Genomic DNA, 21,281 nt, shown 5'->3' on the forward strand with positions numbered 1-21,281 from the left:
GTTGTGTGGGGCGGGTAGCGGCAGTGCTGGGAGGCAGGTTGGGGGGGGTCTACGGCCAATTTTGGGGTAGCTGCAGCCCCCCCACATAGCCCCATGCGAGCACTGCCTGCCCTACCAGTAGGATCCCACCCTGCCTCATGCAAATCTGGGGCCCCCGCATGCCTTCCTGTACAAGTGGCAGGAGCCACCAGGTGAGTGGGCAAGCACTGGATGAGCTGCTGGATGAGCAATTCCCGGAGGAGCGGCATGCAGTGGTGGTAGCCTCTCCCCACTCCCCTGGATGAGCCATGGCTCCATCCAACGCTCACCCTGTCCTGCCTGGGCAGCGCTTGCCTCAAGCATACTCCTCCTTTACCACAGGGGCCTTGATCTGCCCATCCCACACTGCTTCCCTCTCCCCTCTCTTTCCACCACATCAGACTTACCGGCTGCATGCAGCTCTCCAAGCTGCCTGGCTGGGCTCCTCACCATCTACATGCTGCACTGCGGCTATGCACATGCACGGGCCATTTAATCAGCCATATCAGGCCAGTTTCCAATACAGTCAATTTTCTTTTTATCATTTCCGATCCAATAACGGCCCAATATATTGGTGCACCTCTAACTGAGGGTAAGCACTGCAACACTAGGTAAGCTAAAGTCTTGATTTCCTGCACCTGGGGTATGGAGGTTTTACCTTGCCTATACCCATACCTCAAAGTCAGCATCAAACACTTTTGCTTTGCAATGCAAGGAAATGCATGCTTTCTGACATCAGTTTTCTTGCAGAGAAAGTGAACCCCAAGACATTCATCAGATTAATGAACACCTTTGTAAAAACATATCTCTGAACAGTATTTTTTCTCCCTGAAACCACAAGTCTTAACATGAACTCTTTTTATGCCAGCATTACGTTCAGTGATCAACATTCTACATTTTATGTACTGTATTTATCCAAATCTAAGATGAACCTCCAATAATTATATTCTATATATGGAAAAATTATAAATTTGGGGTTTTTATCAATTTTTTAAATATATTCTGAAAGCTTATAGCCCTATGCTGTTTTTATGGAAGCTGTGGATGTTCAACACCTATAAAAAAAAAATCAAACCACATATTTAGGTAGCTAAATAACTATGTTTTGGCTTATGTGTAAATTATGCTGAACACAGTCTTTGCCTTGAAAAAATAATCCACTACACACATACAAATGGCCATAACATAACAAGATACAACAGAAAGAATGGTAAACAATAGCTGGAATACTTCATGGAAAGACAGCTCTTCAGAGAGGCAATGCAAACACTAACTGGAAGTGAAGTGAAAAAATGTTCAGAGCTGGGAATGAGTGAAGGGAATACTTTAGAGAAACTCTGGTGACGACTACCAAACAATGAGGATATGACACTGGCAGCACAAAACTGCAGAAACTTGAAAGTTAAGAAGTCGTCAGTAAAGGATGTTAAAATGCTGGAAGTGAGAGAGGTCCAGCAGCTGTTAATTTAAAGAGGCCAGGCAGAAACTGTCTGAGCCCCCAAAGCCTGGAACAGGTTCCCTCCAGAGGTGGTGCAAGCACCTACTTTGGACTCCTTTAAGAAGCATTTAGATGCTTATCTTGGTGGGATCCTTTGACCCTAGCTGACTTCCTGCCCTTGGGGCAGGGGGCTGGACTCGTTGATCTCCCGAGGTCCCCTCCTACTCTAATGTCTATGAAATCTATGAAATAAGAACTGAGACAAAATGTAGTCAGTTCCAGCAGCAGGAACAGTAGTATAACTGAGGACAACCAGGGCAGCTGCCCTAGATGCTGTATTTTGGGGGACCACAAAAATAGTTGTTGCTGCAGCGGTTGGCTAACCACACCACTACTGCCAACAGCACATCAGCTGGCAGTGCCCGGCATGCCAAAGCTGCTCAAGGTGCAGAGCTGCCCAGTAAGGCCTTTAGGCAGGACAAAAAATAAGAGGCAAACTGCTACTAAGATTCCAGTCTTAACAGAAGAAAAAAACCAAAGAAATAGAGGCCAGAGAAAAGGAGATGAGACCTTTTTAGTGAGAAGTGGACAGCTTTGGACATAGCGCAGCAAAGTCAAGATTACTGCATTTTGTACCAATGAAATGAATGAGTTTGTACCCACATTATGTCCCGTCTACTGCTCTTTAGCATTGATGTGAAATGCAGGCTAGGGACTTAAAACTTGAAAGACCTCACACAAGAATACATGAAAAGAAGAAAAGGGGGGAATTAGAAAGGAGAGTCCTGGTAGACATATGGGAAGGTATCTAAAGAAGAATAACCAAAAAGCCAATAAAACAAGTCAGCAGGCTAAAATAACCAGAGACAAAATTAAAAGAGGCCTGAATGAAAGTCATTGGAGGGAGAACAAAGCGATCAGAGTTGAATGCAGTGTGCAAATTAAAAGGAGAGAAAAAAGAAGAAGCAGTTCAATAACCTTAGCTCAGGGAATGCGGTGTGATGAGTTTCAACAGAATGAAGACATTGACAAATCAGCAGGGATTCTGGTTTTCTCTGTCTAAAAATTGCTAATTCTCCAATTTAAAACCCCCCAAAATCTGTTTTTCTGAGCTTAAAATGAATCATCACTATATAAATAGGTACCAGTTGAACACAATGTTATATTGATATATTTACAATTTTAAAGCAATTTGGAAGCCAACCACTGCCTCAACCACTAAAATAAAATAAATTCTAAATACCTATAAATGTTGGCATTCAATTGTGGGGTTTTTTTTATCAAGGGAAAAATCAAAGCTCCACCTGCCCCCTTTGCTCACTAGGATGCGGGTTCAGCTGCGGTTGTCCCCAACCACTACTTTGTGGTGCTGAGCAGCCCTGATATGCTGGTGCTCTGCCCATGCCACTGCCATCTCACTCCTAAGCCACAGCCCCACAGGCTCCTCAATCCTGACCCAAAGCCCCATGGCTCAGCCAGTGCCCCTCACTCCCAACCCACAGCACCCCACCCCTCCCAGCCCTGCATGGCACCCCTTGTGTGTGGGCGTGCATGCAACCCTAGCACCCTCTGTGTAGGAATGCGTGCACGTGGCACCCCCTGCGTGATTGCCCTCCTCCCACTCTTTGCAGACTGCTACTCTGCCAGCCTGAAAGGGGAAACCCGCCATTTCCCGTGTTTTTCTCCTTAAAATGAGAAAATCCACGTTTTGCCACATTTTTCCATGGTGAACGGAAAACCCAGATCCCTGATAGTCAGACTTCAGACAGAGTCAAAGAGTTAAAGGGCACTTGAATACCCTACTTGTTGACAGTGTAAACGTAAAAAGAAAGGAGGAAAATGTTCATTAGCTAGAATGAAAGATAAGGTACCGGCAAATGCCTTTTCAGGTTACTGGAAAGGAAGGTACAAATGAACACAGAAGCAGAAGGAATCAAAGATGGAAGGGGAGAAAGATAAAGCAGTGGAAAGCCACAAGATCAAAAGCACGAGTTTTGAGTAAGGAAAATGTCAGAATAAGATAAGCTTTAAAGTCAGAAATGGGGCAAAGGATGCTGGAAAGTGATCCTGCCCTACTCAAAATGCATAATCTTGAGCAGAAAGGACCAGAGAGGAATCAGATTGGACAAAAGGCTTAACGTTTGAAAAAGACAGCATCTTTACCGATCTCAGAAGTAGCGGAAGGGACAGCCTGCTCACTCACACACATATACTTGCACTTCAAAACACCTTTTGCTTTGGGCACGGAGCAAACAGGGCAAATTTTAGCCTAAAAAATTAATTTTTTTCAAATCTGAGCTTGTAAAATAATGGAACATAACAAAAACTTAATTTTAAAACAGTAGTGGTTATGCGACCCACAATAACAACTCAAGACAACTCCTAAGAGGAATGAAACGTGTATTAGTTAAAAATAAATATCTGGTTGCTGGAATAATTCAAATGGTGGCTGCCAGTTTTAAATGAAGCTTACTGAACTGTGGATTTTTTTTTACCTGAAGGTTTCCTCTTGGAGCTGTTCTAATTGTGTTTGCAGTTGCAGATGCCTACGTCCTGCAGGGCTGTTGGGGTCTTCAATAGAATCAGATTGATTCAAACGTTCCATCAGGATTTGGTTTTCAGCTAGTAAACTGCTTTTCTCCTCTTGAAGTGCTGCAACCTGTTGCAATGAAACAACAAGTTGCAACTATGACATTATCATGTTCAAGACCAAATTTTGCATGCAGACTATTAGCATGACCCATGACTGAAGACCTAAGGTCTCCTAACAAATATACTGAGGACAACATGCTCTAGTTTTAACTATTTATCTAATTCCTATGTGATGCAAGCCAAGACACCAGAGCAATGGGGATATAAAATTAATATGCAGATGTTAGTGGTTTAAGCTGTATTTATCAAAAGGCATCTACAATCAACTGGCTGAATTTTAAAAGGAAACAACTGTTGTATTGAAATCTTATCAACCTTTCAAAACCAAGAATCTAGAGTCCTTTTTACTTTGAAATGTGACCAACAAAAAAGACAAATTTGCATTCCAGGTTTACTTTAGTCATATCTTCTAGATTAGGACTGCTTAGTTAATTAGTAAAATATGACTTCTCTAAGGTCTGGTCAACACTTCTTTTTTGCATAACTATTTTGATTGCAACAAGATTTTTTTAAACCAAATTAAATATACCATTACAACAGAATACTTGGCTTGGCTTATTTCCTTCTTGTATATGGAAGTTAAACCTGTATGTAAAGCACCTTTATACTAATAAAATTGTACCACTACTAGGAAGATTGTACTGTTTTGGCAGTTCTAGTAGAGTTAAAATAGTACAACTATTAAGCATTTGTTTTCATTGATAGATCTCCATGCTACCTCCTGTCTTTAGCTGTCTAAGAATCAATATATCCCTTCTCAATCTCATGCTACAATTTCCATAACTTAATTGTGTACATATAACAAACAGCCTACCTGCATATCTAATTCATGGCACCTCTGAGCAATTTCTTCTTTTGTTGCTAAGGCTTCATTTAATTCTTCTGTTGTTTTCTTCAACTATTATAAAACAGCATAATTTTTTTTATTGTCACCATAACATTATAACAGATTTAAGTAGTCTGTAACCATAAAGCTGTTGAATTATATCACTGTATAGTTTACTTAATGCAGCTGGATTACTGATTTTGAAAAAGTCAGTGACAGTTTTCTATTCTATAATAAGAAAAAGGGGCACCTATGGTTAAGCACAGACATGGCCTAATTTATGTAAGGAAGATAAACACATCAGAAGGCAATGCCTGGACCTGGAACAAAATACGTAATTCTACATACTGTGCCCAAGAACCTGTGCAACCTGAATGTTAAAAAAGGTATAATCTCTGTAAATTTAAACTGTCAACACCACTTTTCTTTACAGATGCAAAGAGTGAACAGTTTCAGTTTTTAACTATTTTTGCAACTACACAAAGGATTGGGAGATGGAATACAAGGAATAGACAATCAAGGTAAAACCTGTCTAGCCACTGGGTACCACCACTTGATGTACAATGGGGAAAGTTACTGTGGTGACAAAGTCTAAGAGCAGTCTGAACAAAGACATTCACTCTCATGTACAAAGTTTAAACATTCTGTCAGGTCTGTAAAAAAGAATCTTATACCAGTTGAAAGACTTATGACTTTCACGTTTCTCAAGGAATACAGTTGGAAGTCAATGTACAAACCAAAAAAACTGGTCTGAGAAATATGCACAAAACTACATCTTTGACATATATATGAAAAATTATTTTAAAAAACTATTCTTCAAATATCTAGTCTACTTTAGTGAAAGGTATCTTTTTCATTTTCCAAGACTATGTGGAACAGCTGACCTCTAATATTAACTCCATCTCTTTCTTAGTACAGACTAAATATTTTAAGGTACAACAATGCAGAAACAGCATTATTCTCCATACTACAATTCTGGCATCTTAAAGGAATGGCATATAGGTAGGCAGGTATAAGGAGAACATAAGCAACAGAATGTGCTTTCTAAAAATGGGCATATAATAGATGATAATACATGTGTGATGTGGTATGACATTTCCTCAGTTTCAGCCACTGAGGGATTTTACCAAAATTTCACAATAGGTCTCTGGTCTGCTTGAAGGATTTTGGAGCCAGATCTAAGCTATGAACTTCAGTGGGAGTGTCTATATGTTTACTGATGCACATTAAGTTTAGTACCTGTAATAACAGGTACTAAACTTAATGTACTGTAATCAGCGCTACTGTACATTAGCACAAATGCTTTTTTGTGATGCTTAATGCTCATTGGACAAAGTCTACTGCGCATTAGCACAAACAAACTTGTTTTGGTGATGCTTAATGCTCATTGGACTAATGTACTGCATATTAGCCCAGCTTCTGCCAGCCATGCTAATGCTTAGTAGAATTAGTCCAATGGACATCAAGCGTCTCAGGTAGACGTGCCCAGTGACAACACAATAGGGCAAAAAGTTTTCCTTACAGCTAATAAATGCAATTAATGCATGTGCATATGTGTGCACAACAAATAATGCCATAGTTTACATGTTGTATCTACAAACTATTCATAATGCTTACAATGAATCTTATTCCCCAAAGAAATGTTTTCATTTTAAAAACAGTATGAATGAGAAAATTCAGAAAGTATAACCCATACAAATAGCAAATTCGTAATAGTATTTTTTTAATATGGCCCATGCTGCTGTTAATGAAAAAAACCCCAAAAAATACATGTAAGTGTAAATTCTGACTAATTATCTCGCAAGACAATGGTGCTTTAAGGAGAAATATTACATTGAAAATTTGAATTTTGCTGTTTCTTTTACTTCCCAAAAAGATTTTCTACCGAAAAATAAGAGGCAGCTAACTTGATAGTATACCAGAATGACTGGACACCAATTTCCTGCGATTAAAGAAAAATAAACATCTGGTCTTAGATACCTGACGATCAAGGTCAACGTAAGCATCATTTCCAACAGAGACTGGTGATTCTTTACTCATCAACTGCAATTAGATTACACTGGATTAGAAAAAGCAAAAGATTTATTTGTATATTAAAAGCTAAGCTTTCAATGAAAAAACAGGTTGATCTTATATTTATGGAAGCTTTCTTTGACAATAAGACCTCATGTTTTCACTATATTTTATATACGGGGTATATGCAAACAGAATTAGAAATGTTCAGGACTTAAAAAAGATATAACAAGCATGTAAAGAGACATCTTATCTGATCTGGTTTTCTCTGAAAAAAGCATGTCCATCATTTATCTCAAAAGGCTGGAGCTGTTCTTTGCAGAGAACTGTCAGCAAACACCAATACAGCAATAAGGATCTGCTTCTAGAATTTCATACTAGCAATGTTTTACAATGTTCCCACATAAGGAACCCTCATAACCTCTCCCCCACTCCAAACTGGGCACCTCACGAAATCTTTCTGCAAAGAAAAGGAAATTGGTCTTGACATTCTGCAAGCTTGTTTGAATTCCTATATTAAGAAACTATGCTCTAAAATGAATATTCTCAAGTCTGAAACATTACCATAAATTATCTGAACTATTTTAGTAAAACAAACTGTATTTTGTAATGTGGTCAGGATGCAGAGAAAAGAAACACTATCCCTTTTAGATATAGGCTGCCAGGAACACTTTAAATGAATTAATACAATTTTCCCAGAGGAAAATAACAGGTAGAAAATAAAATCCTCCTTCACTGCAAATGGCCACCAGTTTTTTAAAACAGGGAAATGGCTAGAATAGAATTAAAGCAAAAGCAAAAATTCCCAGACCAACCCCCTCTCCCACCCCCCTAAAAAAACCCACCCAACCAAAAACAAAGCAAAAATATTAAGATGAAGGTAATACTAGTAACAAGAAAGATAAAAGCTACTAAGTTGTAATTAATCAAAAACAAGAAGGCTGCTTCTGCTTTTCTTCAGAATAGTTACAACATAGTTAATGTCTTAGGTTTTCTTCTTTACTGGGAATCATAAACATTAATCCCCATAAGGAATTACTGGTCATATATCCCAGTGGGGGCCAAACTTTCTGGCAGATGCGTCACAAATTAGCCCTCTCACCTCCCTGAGTGCTACTACTCTTGCTTGATCTGCTGATCTGTTTTTTGCCCTATTTGGCACTGTGCTGCCTGTCCCCTCCTACAGTCTACCACAAGTGCCACACAGAAGCTGCCTCTGCCACTTGTGGCATGCACGCCATAGGTTGGCCACCCTTAATTTATCCTATTCATCAATTTCAGGGCAATGCTGTTTCCTTTTCAGTATAATTCTTCATGTTTATTCTTCACTTAGCCTGGTATTTAAAATCTCTAGAGAGGGAGGTTTCCATTATTTCCTGCAGAGGACCAGGCTGTTGTAATACATCTCACTATCAAAGTTTCTCCTGTTTATTTCTATTCACATTTTCTTTTGCTAACATTTTGCCCCATCATATCTGGTTATACCACCATATACAACAGATCTCTCCCCTTACTCCATATCTACACGATTCAAGCATATATATTTTACCCTGTACCTTAGTTGTCATTGGGCAAGTTACAAATATTTAAGATAATCTAAAAAGTCCCTTCAGCCAGGCACCATTTTTGTCGTGAGTCACCACATTTCTTTTAGTTTATTCATAACTTCCTGATCGCAGGTTCCCCAGAAAAAAACCCCCAACACCTATTCCATCAACAGAACCAAAAATCTTATGAAAGAAAAGATAAAGGCTCTAGCCTGTATTACAATACTCCTACAAAGCTGAGTCACAGGACTTTCTTGTCACCACAGACTATCAAATGGCACACGCTGATTTACAGAATTTACCTGAATCCCAGATTACTCTGAATTTAAGATGACCCCCCAGTAATTAGATTTGATGCATGGAAATTTATACATTTATTTTAATTGTCCATGTATAGAATCTAATTATTAGAGGGTTGTCTTAAATCTGTCCCTCTGCACCACTGCAGTGGTGAAAGCAGTGGCAAAGGGGACAGGCAGTGCAGGGGAACAGTAGGGGTCAGTAGCGCAGGGGAAGCAGCATGGGGCAGGCAATGGGGGAGTCAAGCAGGCTGCCACCTGCTCCTCCACACCTGTCACTTGTCCCACCCCCCACATTCCCCCATGCCTGCCTTCCTCCTGTTGCATCCCCCCTACTGCCCGTGCCACTGCAGCCAATGGCCCCACCATTTGCTCCCCACTCCCCCAGCTACCACCTGGGGGGTTCCAACTGGGCTAGGCTGGACTGGGGCCAGATCAACAATGTGCTCTGTGCCCTGGGCTGGAGTGGGGGCATACCCAGGAAGATAAGCAGCAGGAAATGGGAGAGCAGAAGCAGATGGCAGGTGGAGTGGGGGGGCAGGGAGCTGGTGTGGTTCTGGCTCTGAGCCTGGATTGAGGCCAGAGTCAGAGTTGAAGTCAGAGCTGCAGCAGCTGCCCACTCCTGTGCTTCCTTGTACTCAAATCCAAAATGAGGGACTCCCCCCATCCAACTGGGGGGAGGAACCAAAAAAATTGCCTTAGATTCAAGTAAATAGTCATTTACTACAATAATTTTCTGAGCTACATGTCATTTAATAATAATATTCTCTGCCAGTATTTTCTAAACTTTCTAGCCCCACTAACCTTATTTCCATCAGAGGTGGTCATGCTATAACCCAATCACTTGATTTCATTAGTAGATGTATACAACCATCTTACAGAACATTAATAAAGATATTGCAATAAACTCAACAATGACTCTTGGGGTACTCACATACTTATTTCTCTTCCTTGGCTGATGACTAACATCACTCTATTAAAAAGGTGACTGGCTTTCAATTCTGCACAGAAGTATGGAAATGAACATTCTTAATCAAGCCAATTTGATTTCTATAGGGTTTCTTGTTTGATATTTTTTGGGTTTTTTTAAGAATGTTATACTAAATGCATTACTCTGAAATATTAACAAACTACTTATATTAATTTCACACACTTTTTAAAACATTCCATCAAAAATGTAAATCAGATCTCTCAATTATTGCTGTCCTAGAAATAGGACTATATCCTCCACACTAAAGGATCTTCTGAGCATATATTAACCAGCTACTTCCTTGTCACTGCAGTGCCTGGGCACTGAAAGTACCCTCATCTCCCCTTTTACCTACATCATTTCATGGACTATTCTGGATGCTTCAGGAATTGTTCTATGTAGTTCTGTGGGACAATATGAAGTGGTAATTTTTAGATTCTTTGAGTAAATGGTTGCATGCAAACACAAGGGACTGGACTTGATGGCCCAGGTGGGGCCTCCAAGTCCTATGTTTTTATTCTTCATTATAGGTTTTCTATTGTTTGTTAGTGCATAATAGTTTAGATTAGGGGTCAGCAATGTTTTTGGGCAGAGTACCTAAACACCCACAACCTCGACTGGTAAAATGTTGGTGTGACAGGGCTGATGGTAGGGCCCTAAGGTGCACATGCTAAGCAAAATTCCTTTGCATGCCACACTCTGGCACTTGTGCTGTGGGTTGCCAATTCCTGGTCTAGATACTTACAGGTCCGTTTCTTCTAAAATGTTTTTCCCCCAAACATTTTATTAGCAACTACTGCTTAATAACCTTAGCAAAGTCAAGGCACCCAGGTGTATGGTGAGATCTTTTGAAGAGTGTGGCAGGGATGAGAAGATAAAAAGATTAAGTGCAGGCTCAGACTCAGTCCTTGCTTGGCCCTTTCCCTGCCCCCACTGCCCAGCCCCTCTGCAAAGCGGTGAAAGAACTGTAATTTATTTTTGAAATGGGCTGCCACTCTAGTCATAAAGGTTATGAAGAGGTGTTTTGAATTTAATGAGCAGTGCCTTGAAACTAAAAAAAAATTGAGCCCCACTTCCTTTGCAGGGTTAGCATTTCTCTTTTTGAAGATAAGCTTCCCACTTATTTATTCTCCAGCATTAAAAGCTGCAGCTCATTTCCTAAATGAGCTGTGTTACTTATCCTCTTGACCTACCACTGCATTTTGGAAACCTTCAGATTTCCCAAATATTTCCACGCATTTTTGTTTTCAGTATGGGCTGGCCTTCTGCAGCCATAATAGTTGGGCCATATAGTAGAATCATGTTCAGTGGCAGTGAGAGAGTACCACTGGTTAATATAGGGGTGTCAAAGATAAAGCCCACAGGCTAGATCCAGTCCATGAAGCCCTATCATCTGACCCCTAGTGCTGCCCTCAAGTCTCTGGGTTGACCCACAAGCAGTACACAGGGCACACAAGATGGCTTTGTGTGTCACACACAATGCCTCCAGCTCTGCTACTCCAGGTCTCTGCTACATATGATGGCTGCTCTGGGGCTGTAAAGCACTTCTGTGAAGTATATTCCTGGAGAGGCAGAGGGGCTGCCGCATGCAGCACAGCCCTGGCACTGTACCACGCCACACATGGTAGCCACTCTGGCCACTCCAGGATGCAAGCTAGATCCAAACTGTCAGGCTAATCTGTGGATCTGATCCAGTCTGTGGACCAGCCCCATGACACTCATCTGGCCTGCAGGGCTGAATGATTTTGACACCCCTCGGTTAATGTGTTTCAAATACAGAGATTGCCTGTCTCACCTGCAAAAACTCAGAAGCAGGTAAAGACAGCGCTCCAATTTACCCTCTAAAATTACATACAGGCAATCTCCGCTTAGCGCTCTTAATTGGTTCCAGAAAAAACGAGTGTCAAGCAAAACCGAGTATTAAGCGAAACCAACTTCCATTTTTCACTTTCTAAAGCCATCAGAATCATTCTTAGGACATGCTCATGATTGTTATAATGAAACTTGCTGAGTGCTAAGTGGAATCCCGTATCAATGTAAAATGAGCATTATAGCAAAATAGTGCTAAGCAAAACAACGTTAAACAGGGGTTGCCTGTATATATTTTTTAATTTAAATAGTGGCTTATAATGAACACAGGAATCTGCCTTCATCCATGTTACTGCAGCATTATGACCTTAATTCCTTAATTTCAATCCAGCACTCATAATTCATTTTAATGAAACCTCTATTACTGCCTACTGATATACCATATTTTCTTGCATACTCCCCCCAAGTAAAACATCCAAAGAACGAGATGTAAGGCAGAATGTGGAAAAAAAGATTTTCCAGAGGCACAGCTGACTTGTGTGACAGCATACAGGAAGTGAGACATAGCAGGAAATAGTTAGGAGGAGGTAGCAAGCCTGCCATACCAGAACACTCTCCAGGCTGCCACATTTCCAGGACATACCGTTTCCAGGAAGACTTAAGCCTTGTCTTATATTCAAGTACTGGCTGAGGCAGGTGGCTACTGAGACCCCAGCTTCAGGCCCAGGGTGAAGTTAGAACACAGTCCCTGCCTGTCCAGGCCAGGGTGGCTTGGGCTGCAGGGGAGACTGCCTTAGCTACCACTGCTGACTGCCCCAGAGCCAGAGATGCTGCAGAAAGTAAGCAGTGGAGGGAGGAGGGGGAGGGAAATGGGGTAGTGGGCCAAGGGGCATGGGTCTGGCTGCCTGACTTCCCACCACTGCTTTCCTGGCTGCAGCAGAGGAGGCGGGTGTGAATTTAAGATGACTGCCCCAATAATTATATGCTATACATAGAAAACTTATAAGAAGTTTATCATTTTCCACATACAGCATCTAATTATTGGGGGGTCATCTTAAATTCAAAGTCATCTTGGATTCAGGTAATTACGGTAAGTTCCTGTAAACGATAACATATTGTTTCCATACCATAACACTTATCAAGTTATTACAGACTACAGCCACTTGCCACTTTTACAGCCAGAGCACTTAGCTTGTGCCTAGAGTTACCACTTGATTCAACCCCTTGTGTTTGCAGAATCACACTGAAGCAGCAACCATCCTGAAGCAAGCAGACACCATGCCATCATGGCTGCCTATTCCCCCTGCTTATATCCCAGTAAAGAAAAAACAACTTCCCTGCTTAAGACAAGCACCCCAATTTTGGAGGGCTGATTTGGAGGGGAAAAGATATGTGTGGCATAAAAAAAATCACACGTTTGCTGCTTTAATCAAAACATTCTTTAAAAGCAAAATTAATCTATCCCTTGGTAAATGAGTGGATTTAATTTCAAAGCCACAAATGAAACAATAACTTGGGTTACAAGATAATTTCTTCAGTTTATATTATGCCATTTTATAGAAAATAAATGGCATTTCTTCTGATATTTGTATTGTTACTTTATGACAAAGATACCTTTCCATCCTCAAAGGCATATGACAAATGGCATTAAAGAAAATACTTACAGCCATACTAGTTTTATAGTATTAAATCCTTTATCCATTTTAACTGGTTTACTCATAAAGGTTGAATTAATTTGAGTTGTCATGGATACAAGATGATCATGGAATCTGCGCGCAATGATTTTCTTCTTTATCATGTATATGGCTTAAGTTCTGTATTCTACAAATACAGCACTACAGCTTATTTTAGTCTGTTGTAACTTCAAGATGCTTACTTCATATATATTGCTGCCTCATCCTACATAATGTGCAAACTCAGTTAATTTCCTTTGGACACACATTAGGGTAAGGTTTCTTTTTCAGGCAATTTAGTTGCTTTTAAGAGACCCAAATGTATGTCTGATGTGTTCCACACTGTTTAATTTTCCCCACTATTCCTGATGGGCTCAGTGGAAGATTATCCATAAAGGAAAAAACAGTTTAAACTAAACACAAAATGAACCTTGAAAATAATTAGGTGACAACATAGGAAAACTGATATTTGCTGACTTCTGGATAGTTTGGAACCAAAACAAGGAGCAAAGTCCTATGTACTGCACAACCTCAAGCATGTCTGACACTGCCTCCAGTACTCAGCACTAAAGGACCTATTTAGACTGCCTGCTGCACACATTCACCCAACAGGAAAAGAAACCTGAATGTCTCCAAGTTTAACATTTATGAAATAATGGAATTTCCCACCATTACTCTGAAGTTTTATTTCTCTAAATGATTGGTCAGCAGACAGTGTATAAGACTCCTATGGTCTGGATAAGAGACAAAATGCTATCTTTGTAGAAAACCTGCAGTTTCATTTAATGTATTCATAAAATAAATTCAAATGCACCATACTGAAATTTGTCAGTGTTCAATTACGGATTTATCAGAGTCAACATGGAATTAACACTTTTTATTCTTGTTCACATGCAGAGTCAAATGGAACTCCAGTGGTGGACTGGGAGCAATGCATCAGCAAAGACACTAGTGAATTGTTATTTTTTCCTAGAGTACTTGCCAGAAAACCATTTCATTTAAAACCAGCAAAATCTGTTCCTTTATTTTTATTCTCTCTCTCATTAATTTGTTCTGCATTAAGTAACTGCCTATGACGCCTGTTTTGGGGTCATCCAAGAAGCCAATAAGCTGTTTCAGAAACACAAAAGCTGAGATACTGAAGTTACTTGATGTGAAGTTACTTTGTCTGAAATCCGAGAACTGAGATAAAAATGCTTTACAGCAAGGGTGGGCAAAATACAGCCCACAGGCCAGATCTAGCCTCTGGGTAAATGGCTGCCAACTCACTGGATCTGGCCTGTTGGCAGCCAGTGGCTCTGACCACCACATGGTCCCAGGCAAGCGGCCCAGTAGTATCAGGCATCAGCTCCAGACCTGGGCGGGGTTTTCCTTGCAGTGGGTGGGTGGTGGCATCAGCTGTGAACGCAGCAGGCAGGTTTAGGAGCCTGGACACAGAACCTGCTGTGGCATTCACAGCTGACCTGCTGCCCTCCCAGTGCAGTAGAAGCTCTTGCCCAAAACCTGCCAGCAGCATCAACTGCAGACACAGGCAGGAGCTGCTGCTGCACCAGGTGGGCAGCAGCGTCGCTCTCTCCTTCTCTTGCCCCCCCCAGCCTCCTCCCCCCTCCACACCAGTGTTGGACCTCAGCTAAAATATTATTAACTAAAGCCCAGCAGTTGAAGCACTGATATTCAACTGATCTGCTTAGCAGAAGAAAACTGGCAATAATAATGATAGCCATCACTAAGTTTCCCTGTATGAGTTTATCTAGTTTCTTGGCATGAGGCATTATGTTGAAATGAGACGATGAAATTATTTCTAGCACATAGTAAACCCACTAGTCTAAATGTTACTTAACCTACCAAAACAGGAGGTCTTTCCTTACAATACAAGTTTAATATATGGCTTAGTAAAATCTTATATTTCTAAAATATTTTTAGAATATATAATACAGTATATTTATTAACATACTACAATTTACTGTGAGGAATAATTAAAGCTAAAGCTAGACTACAGCTGACCAAACAATGAATGTTTCACTGCATATTTTCCCCTTTTTATTATTTGTTTGCTGCCCATTTACAAAACTCAGTACTTCATAACAAGTCTCCCCATTATTTGGTGCAAATTAACAAAATTTCTACAGTATTTGTTTTGCTACTTATACAAAAAGTATTGTAGTGTGTATTCAGGAGCCACAGGGAAGGAAAGGTAAAGGAAAGGGAACCCAGTCTCAAAGTATCTAGAAGCTTAAATCTTCTAGATTTAAAGAAAAGTGGGACATTTACCTGAACTCTATTACATAAGAAAGGCTTGCTTAACAAATTATGTTTTCCCTAATAAATGGAAAACAACATTATGCTAATTTTACAGATTTTGACTTCTGTGCCCCTTCTTTTAATTACTCCCCACTGAACTTAACAAAACTAAAAAAAATCTTTGCTACAATACTGTAAAGCTGAATTATTACATAATATGGGCACTCCAGCATACCTCCTGAATAGCTGTCATAACTACATGCTGAACCGACTCCTCCATCATCATAATGGTCTGGATGTATTCTGAAAACAAGAACATTCCAACATGTTACTATTTAAACTTCAGACTGTTAAACTGAACATGGGATAAAGGCTTCATCTATCATGTGGACTACAATGTGGGTGTGGGTGATGGAACCCCTGTCTTAATTGGTATCCAGCCCCAACCTAGCTAGTCCAGGTGTAGCTTAATGAAAAGGCATACTAATCAGTGCTGCAGGGATGTTGGTTGTGGCCATGTTGGTCTAAGGACATAAGCAGACAAGGTTCTCCAAGCAGATGTGATATCTTTTATTAGACAAACTACACAGTTGGAAAAAAGTTATTTGCAAGCTTTTGGGCACGAACACCTTTCCTCAGGCACAGGTAAACTGCTGTGTTCTCCAAGGTAGAAAATGTGTGAAGGAATGCAACTGGTCAGCTAGAGGCAGGTTACCTAGGATATCAGATGTCAGGCAGGTTGTAACATGTCATAAATCCAATGCCTATATTAAGTCCATGATTTTTTGTATCCAATAGATTTATTTATCCAATGTATTTATCCAATAGATTTATGAAGCCCCAGGACCCCAGGTAAGGCTGGCTCAGCCTTACCCTGGACTGGCCCCAGCCTCCCCTATCCCACCCAGGGTAACTTGCCGCACTCCAGAGCGCACATGACCCTGGGAAGAACTAGCAGTGGCACAAGGTGCACCACCACTAATTGTGCCTGGGGAACCAAACATCTACACATGTCTGGATATGGCCCCTGAGAGCAAGTAGCAGAACAGATATCAGATCCTGTATCATTTGGTACCCAAACCTACATAATACCACTTTTTGCAATTACCTAGAGCCATCTCCCAAATGAATAACTAAAAGATGAACTCAGTAGTTTTCACCTGTGCAGTTATTTTTCACTTCATGGAACCAGAAGGAAGAATTTTTTTTTGAGAAAAAACATTAAAAATTGTCATTATTACAAGACTTTGTAGAGTTGGAAGACAAAACAGTATCCTATGTATGGTGGCTGCACAGGCACATAGTTGGTGTATGTTAACACAGTCTAGGATGTGCAGTTTAGTCATGCAACCTATGTTAGCCTGGGGTAAGGTCACTAAGAATTTTCAGTGCAATGCTATGGAAAGAAGAGAAACAAGACCTCACATATGTGGTAACCACATCAATACAGAGTTTTGAGGTTGTAAGACATTCTTAGACAATGGTTTTAGGACACAGTGATTGGAAGCAGAATCAGTTCCGCAGTTCCAGCCTGCAAAGCTCAGTTAAGCTTATAATATAATGGTACTTATTACCAATAAGACAAAATAATTATATGACCTATACTAAATCAGACAGCAACCTCAGGAACACCATCCTCCTAGGTGATTTATGCAGCAAATCTGACTATCATTAACTGCTCTGAGAGCAAAATGCACATTCAAAATTGATTACCTTGTTTCTGTTCACAATTCACAGCACATCCCAAAATAAGCTGAAGCATTCTCCCAAGCTCTGCAGTATCTGAGTGCTCTCCAATCAGGTTAACATCAGGAAGGGTGAAGTCATTAATCTGCTGCCCTAAAATCTGCATGAAGACATAATACATTTACATATCAATATGCACAGCTGAAAGAAACAACTTGCATTTTTGGTACAGTTTTCACATCCAGCTTTGAGATATTAACCGGAATAAGATGGGTGACTTCAGCCCACTTGCTGCTGGACAGGGCTCTCAAAACACAAAGTCTCTCTCATAGTTAGACACAGTCAGTATTTCAGAAATACTAGACAAGGTTACCTTGACTAATAAGAATAATGAACTACCTCTTACCAGAAGAGACATCTATTTTTCAAGTTAGGAAATGAAGCCAGTAATGTGGCACCAGACAAAAGGTGCCTGTGTCCTGATCAATACAAGGTAAAAATAAATAAATAAAGCAGCTTTCTGTTATTTTTTATTAAAAATTAAATCAAGCATAATGATTTAATTACACCTCCAAGACAGGCTGTAAATCATACCACTAGGAAGCTAGAAATCCAAGTACTCTCATCATCCAAACCACATATTTTTAATCCAATGGCTAACAAAATATGGAACTTCAAAACTCTTGCTAGTCCCTTGGTCTAGCAGTTCTATAGACTTGATACAAAGGTATTTAGTAAGTTTCAGACTCAAGACAACTTATTTTTTGTCTTTAGAAAAAGTCTGGTGTAGTGGCTCAACACATAATTAAGCAGGAAAAAGGGGTCAGAAAAAGAAAGACTGAAAAATCATAAAGAAGAAAGAGTACAATGGATCCGAGAAGGAAACAGGACAATTATACTAGATATGGGGTGGGCAAAATATGGTCCACAGGCTCATGCCCAGCCCGCGGGGCCCCTCTGTAAGCCCCGGACCTTGCTGCCCCTCTGCAAGCCAGTGCTTCCATGCAGGAGGCTGCAGCTGTGGCTGCTAAGCAACCAGCCCCCACCCCCACCTGGCTTGACCCCTCCAGGCCCGAGCCAGCAGGCGCTGGAGACTAGAAGACTCGGCCTGGGCCCCCGCGGCTGTTCCCAGCCTCCCTGCCGGTATGCAGGTAAGGGCCACACCGGACCAGGGCCACAGACTCCCACTGGAGAAAAGGAGCTGGGAGTGTGGGGAGCCAGGCAAGGCTGGTCCTGCATGCTGCAAGAGTTGTGCATTATGGGGCTGGGTGGGGCCGGCTCCGCACGGTGCCACCACATGCGACCTGGGACTCGGGCAGGAGCACTACTGGGCTGGGCGGGGCTGCCCCTGAACGCTACCAACATGTGCAGCCTGTGACTTGGGCAGGAGCCGCATGTTACGGGGCTGGGTGGGGCTGGCCCTGCATGATGCCACCACATGCAGCTTCAGGCACTCACACATTCCAGGGGCTCCAAGGATCCCCCCCGCTACAACTCCCTCACAACCACACACTCCCAACCCGTACCATATCCCCAACACACACTCACACCCTCCTACCACCAATCACCTCTACAAACACTATACAGAACACACAAAATCAGGACAAAAATATTTTTTAAATAAAATTAAAAGTTATAGTAGATTTTTGATGTTTTTTCCTGTATATTATTAGGGTTTTTTTCAGTTTCAAGATGGCAAACCTCCCACTTGCAAAGGAGCACTTCCAGGGCAAGGGGACACACTTTCAGTGGCAAACATCAGGGGTTAGAGGTGGGACTTCTGATCCCAAGATGGCAGCAACCAAGGGCCAGGGCAATTGTCAAGGGATGGGGCTACACTTGTTGCCCTCAAAAGCTCACTAAATCTTATTAAGCGGCCCTCCAGCGCAATAACTGCCCACCCCTGTACTAGATATACAACTACTGTACGCAAATTTACATTCTGGAAGGAGCTACATGAATATCAGTAGAGAAAATTTAAGTTTTTCTCATTTGCTCTGAAAAGGCTCTGTAGGAGTTGAAAATGTGACTATACTTAAATATAGAGGGAAGCCTGGGTGACAACAACCATGAAACTATCATGTTCACTGTCCAACATGAGGCAGACAAATCTGATAGCAGGACTGAAGTCTGGACTTAAAAATTGCAAATTTCAACAAGCTTAGGTCACTAGTAGGGGAACTGCTGTGGGACTAAGGACTGAATGCAAAAGGTGTGCACAAAGAGTGGTTGTTCCTTAAGGACACAATCTTTGAAGCACAAAGGAAGTCCATTCCCACGCAGAGAAAAGGTAGCAGAAGGGCTGGGAAGCCCTCTTGACTAAACACGGAAATCGCGGTTCTCTTAAGAAAGAAGAAAAAGGCTTATAAACAACGGAAGCTCGGAGCAGGCCCCAAGGAAGACTATTCCATGACAGCCTGCATTTGCAGGGAACAGATAAGACAGGCTAAAGCAGTGATCAAACTTAGATTAGCAATGGGAATCAAGGACAACACGAAGTCCTTCTTTAGGTACATAGGAGACAGGAGGAAAACAAATGGGAGTGTGGGGCCATTGCTCAAAAACTAAGAAGAGCTGGTTGCACCCAGGAGAAAGCTGAACTGAATGACTACTTCACCTTGATCTTTTACCGGAGCAAAGGAAAAACAATGCCAGGTAGAGTACAGAATGAGCATGGTAGGAATAACTGCTTTCCTACTATTTCTGTAGAATTGGTGTATGACCAATTTAGAAAAATTAGACATATACAAGTGAGCGGGACCAGATGATCTTCATCCGAGAGTGCTGAAGGAGCTGGCTGAAATCATTGCAGAACCCCTGGCAAAACTCTTCCACAACTTGTGGCACTCTGGAGAAGTCCCTGAGGACTGGAAGAGGGCCAGTGTTGTGCCCATCCACAAGAAGGGCAGGAGGGAGGGCCCCGGTGACTATAGGCCAATCAGCCTAACTTCCCTCCTAGGGAATATCCTAGAAAAGTTCATCAAGGAGTCTATCTGTGATAAGCCTGCAGAACGTAAGGTTCTGAATGACAGCTAGCATGGCTTCATCACAGGCAGGTCCTGTCTTGCCTTACCAACCTCATCTCCTTCTATGACCAGGTAATTCGCCACGTGGACACAAAAGAGAGCAGGTTGACACTGTGTACTTTCATTTTCAAAAGGCCTTTGATCTAGTATCCCACAACGTCCTAGCAAGAAAATTGGAGGATTGTGGGCTTAACTCTGAGATAGTCAGGTGGGTGAGCAACTGGTCGCAGGATAGGACCCAGAGTCTTGTAGTGAACAGATCTGTGTCATCCTAGTGAGAAGTGGGCAGCAGTGTCAAGCAGGGGTCAGTGCTTGAACTTTTCAACATCTTTATTAATGGTTTGGATGCAGGGGTGAAGAGCTCACTGGCCAAGTTTGCAGACAACCCCAAGTTATGGGGAAGCATGGCCACGCTTGAAGATAGGCTACAGATACAGGCAGACCTAGAGAGGCTAGCAAGTTAGGCGGATCGGAATCTGATGTAGTTCAATGTCAAGAAATGTAAAGTGCTCCATCTCAGGACAAGCAACCCCCAACACATCTACAGGCTTGGTAGCACCAAACTGACCAGTACTATAAATGAAACGGACCTTGGGGTAATAATATACCACAGTATGAATATGAGCCGGCAGTGGAACGCTATAGCCAGTAGGGCAAATAATACTCCGGCATACATCAATAGATGCATCTCCAGCAAAACCAAGGAGGCGATTCTTCTGCTCTACCCAGCACCGGTGAGACCACAGCTGGAGTACTGTATCTAGTTCTGGGCACTACATTTTAACAAGGACATGGACAAGCTTGAGAAAGTCCAAAGAAGAGCCACCTGTATAATCAGAGTCTTACACGGCAAACCATATGAGGAAAAGCTGAGGGATCTGGGACTCTTCAGCGTGAAGAAAAGAAGGCTGAGAGGGGACCTGGTAGCAGCTTACTGCTATACTAGGGGAGTACATCAAAGGCTCAGTGAGCAACTGCTCACCAGGGCACCGAAGGGTAAAACTACAAGTAACAGCCACAAACTCCTGGAAGACCAATTCATGCTCAACATTAGGAAAAACTTCTTAACAGTCAGGGTGTGCA

At 41.6% G+C, this 21,281-nt stretch overlaps 1 protein-coding gene across 2 annotated transcripts in view; it reads right to left on the reverse strand.

The window, feature by feature from the left end:
- HOOK3 (hook microtubule tethering protein 3) overlaps positions 1 to 21,281 on the reverse strand; it is a 132,073-nt gene that overhangs the window by 69,265 nt on the left and 41,527 nt on the right. For both annotated transcript variants that reach the window (XM_019517128.1, XM_019517127.1), the window contains exons 4-8: positions 17,200 to 17,332; positions 15,722 to 15,789; positions 6,915 to 6,977; positions 4,923 to 5,006; positions 3,952 to 4,115 (exon numbers count right to left, since the gene is read on the reverse strand). In XM_019517128.1, the coding sequence (XP_019372673.1) occupies positions 3,952 to 4,115; positions 4,923 to 5,006; positions 6,915 to 6,977; positions 15,722 to 15,789; positions 17,200 to 17,332 (512 nt within the window). The remainder of the gene's footprint in view (positions 1 to 3,951; positions 4,116 to 4,922; positions 5,007 to 6,914; positions 6,978 to 15,721; positions 15,790 to 17,199; positions 17,333 to 21,281) is intronic.

This window comes from Gavialis gangeticus, unplaced genomic scaffold, assembly GCF_001723915.1.
Source record: "Gavialis gangeticus isolate Ggan-Ray unplaced genomic scaffold, GavGan_comp1, whole genome shotgun sequence".
NCBI lineage: Eukaryota > Metazoa > Chordata > Crocodylia > Gavialidae > Gavialis > Gavialis gangeticus.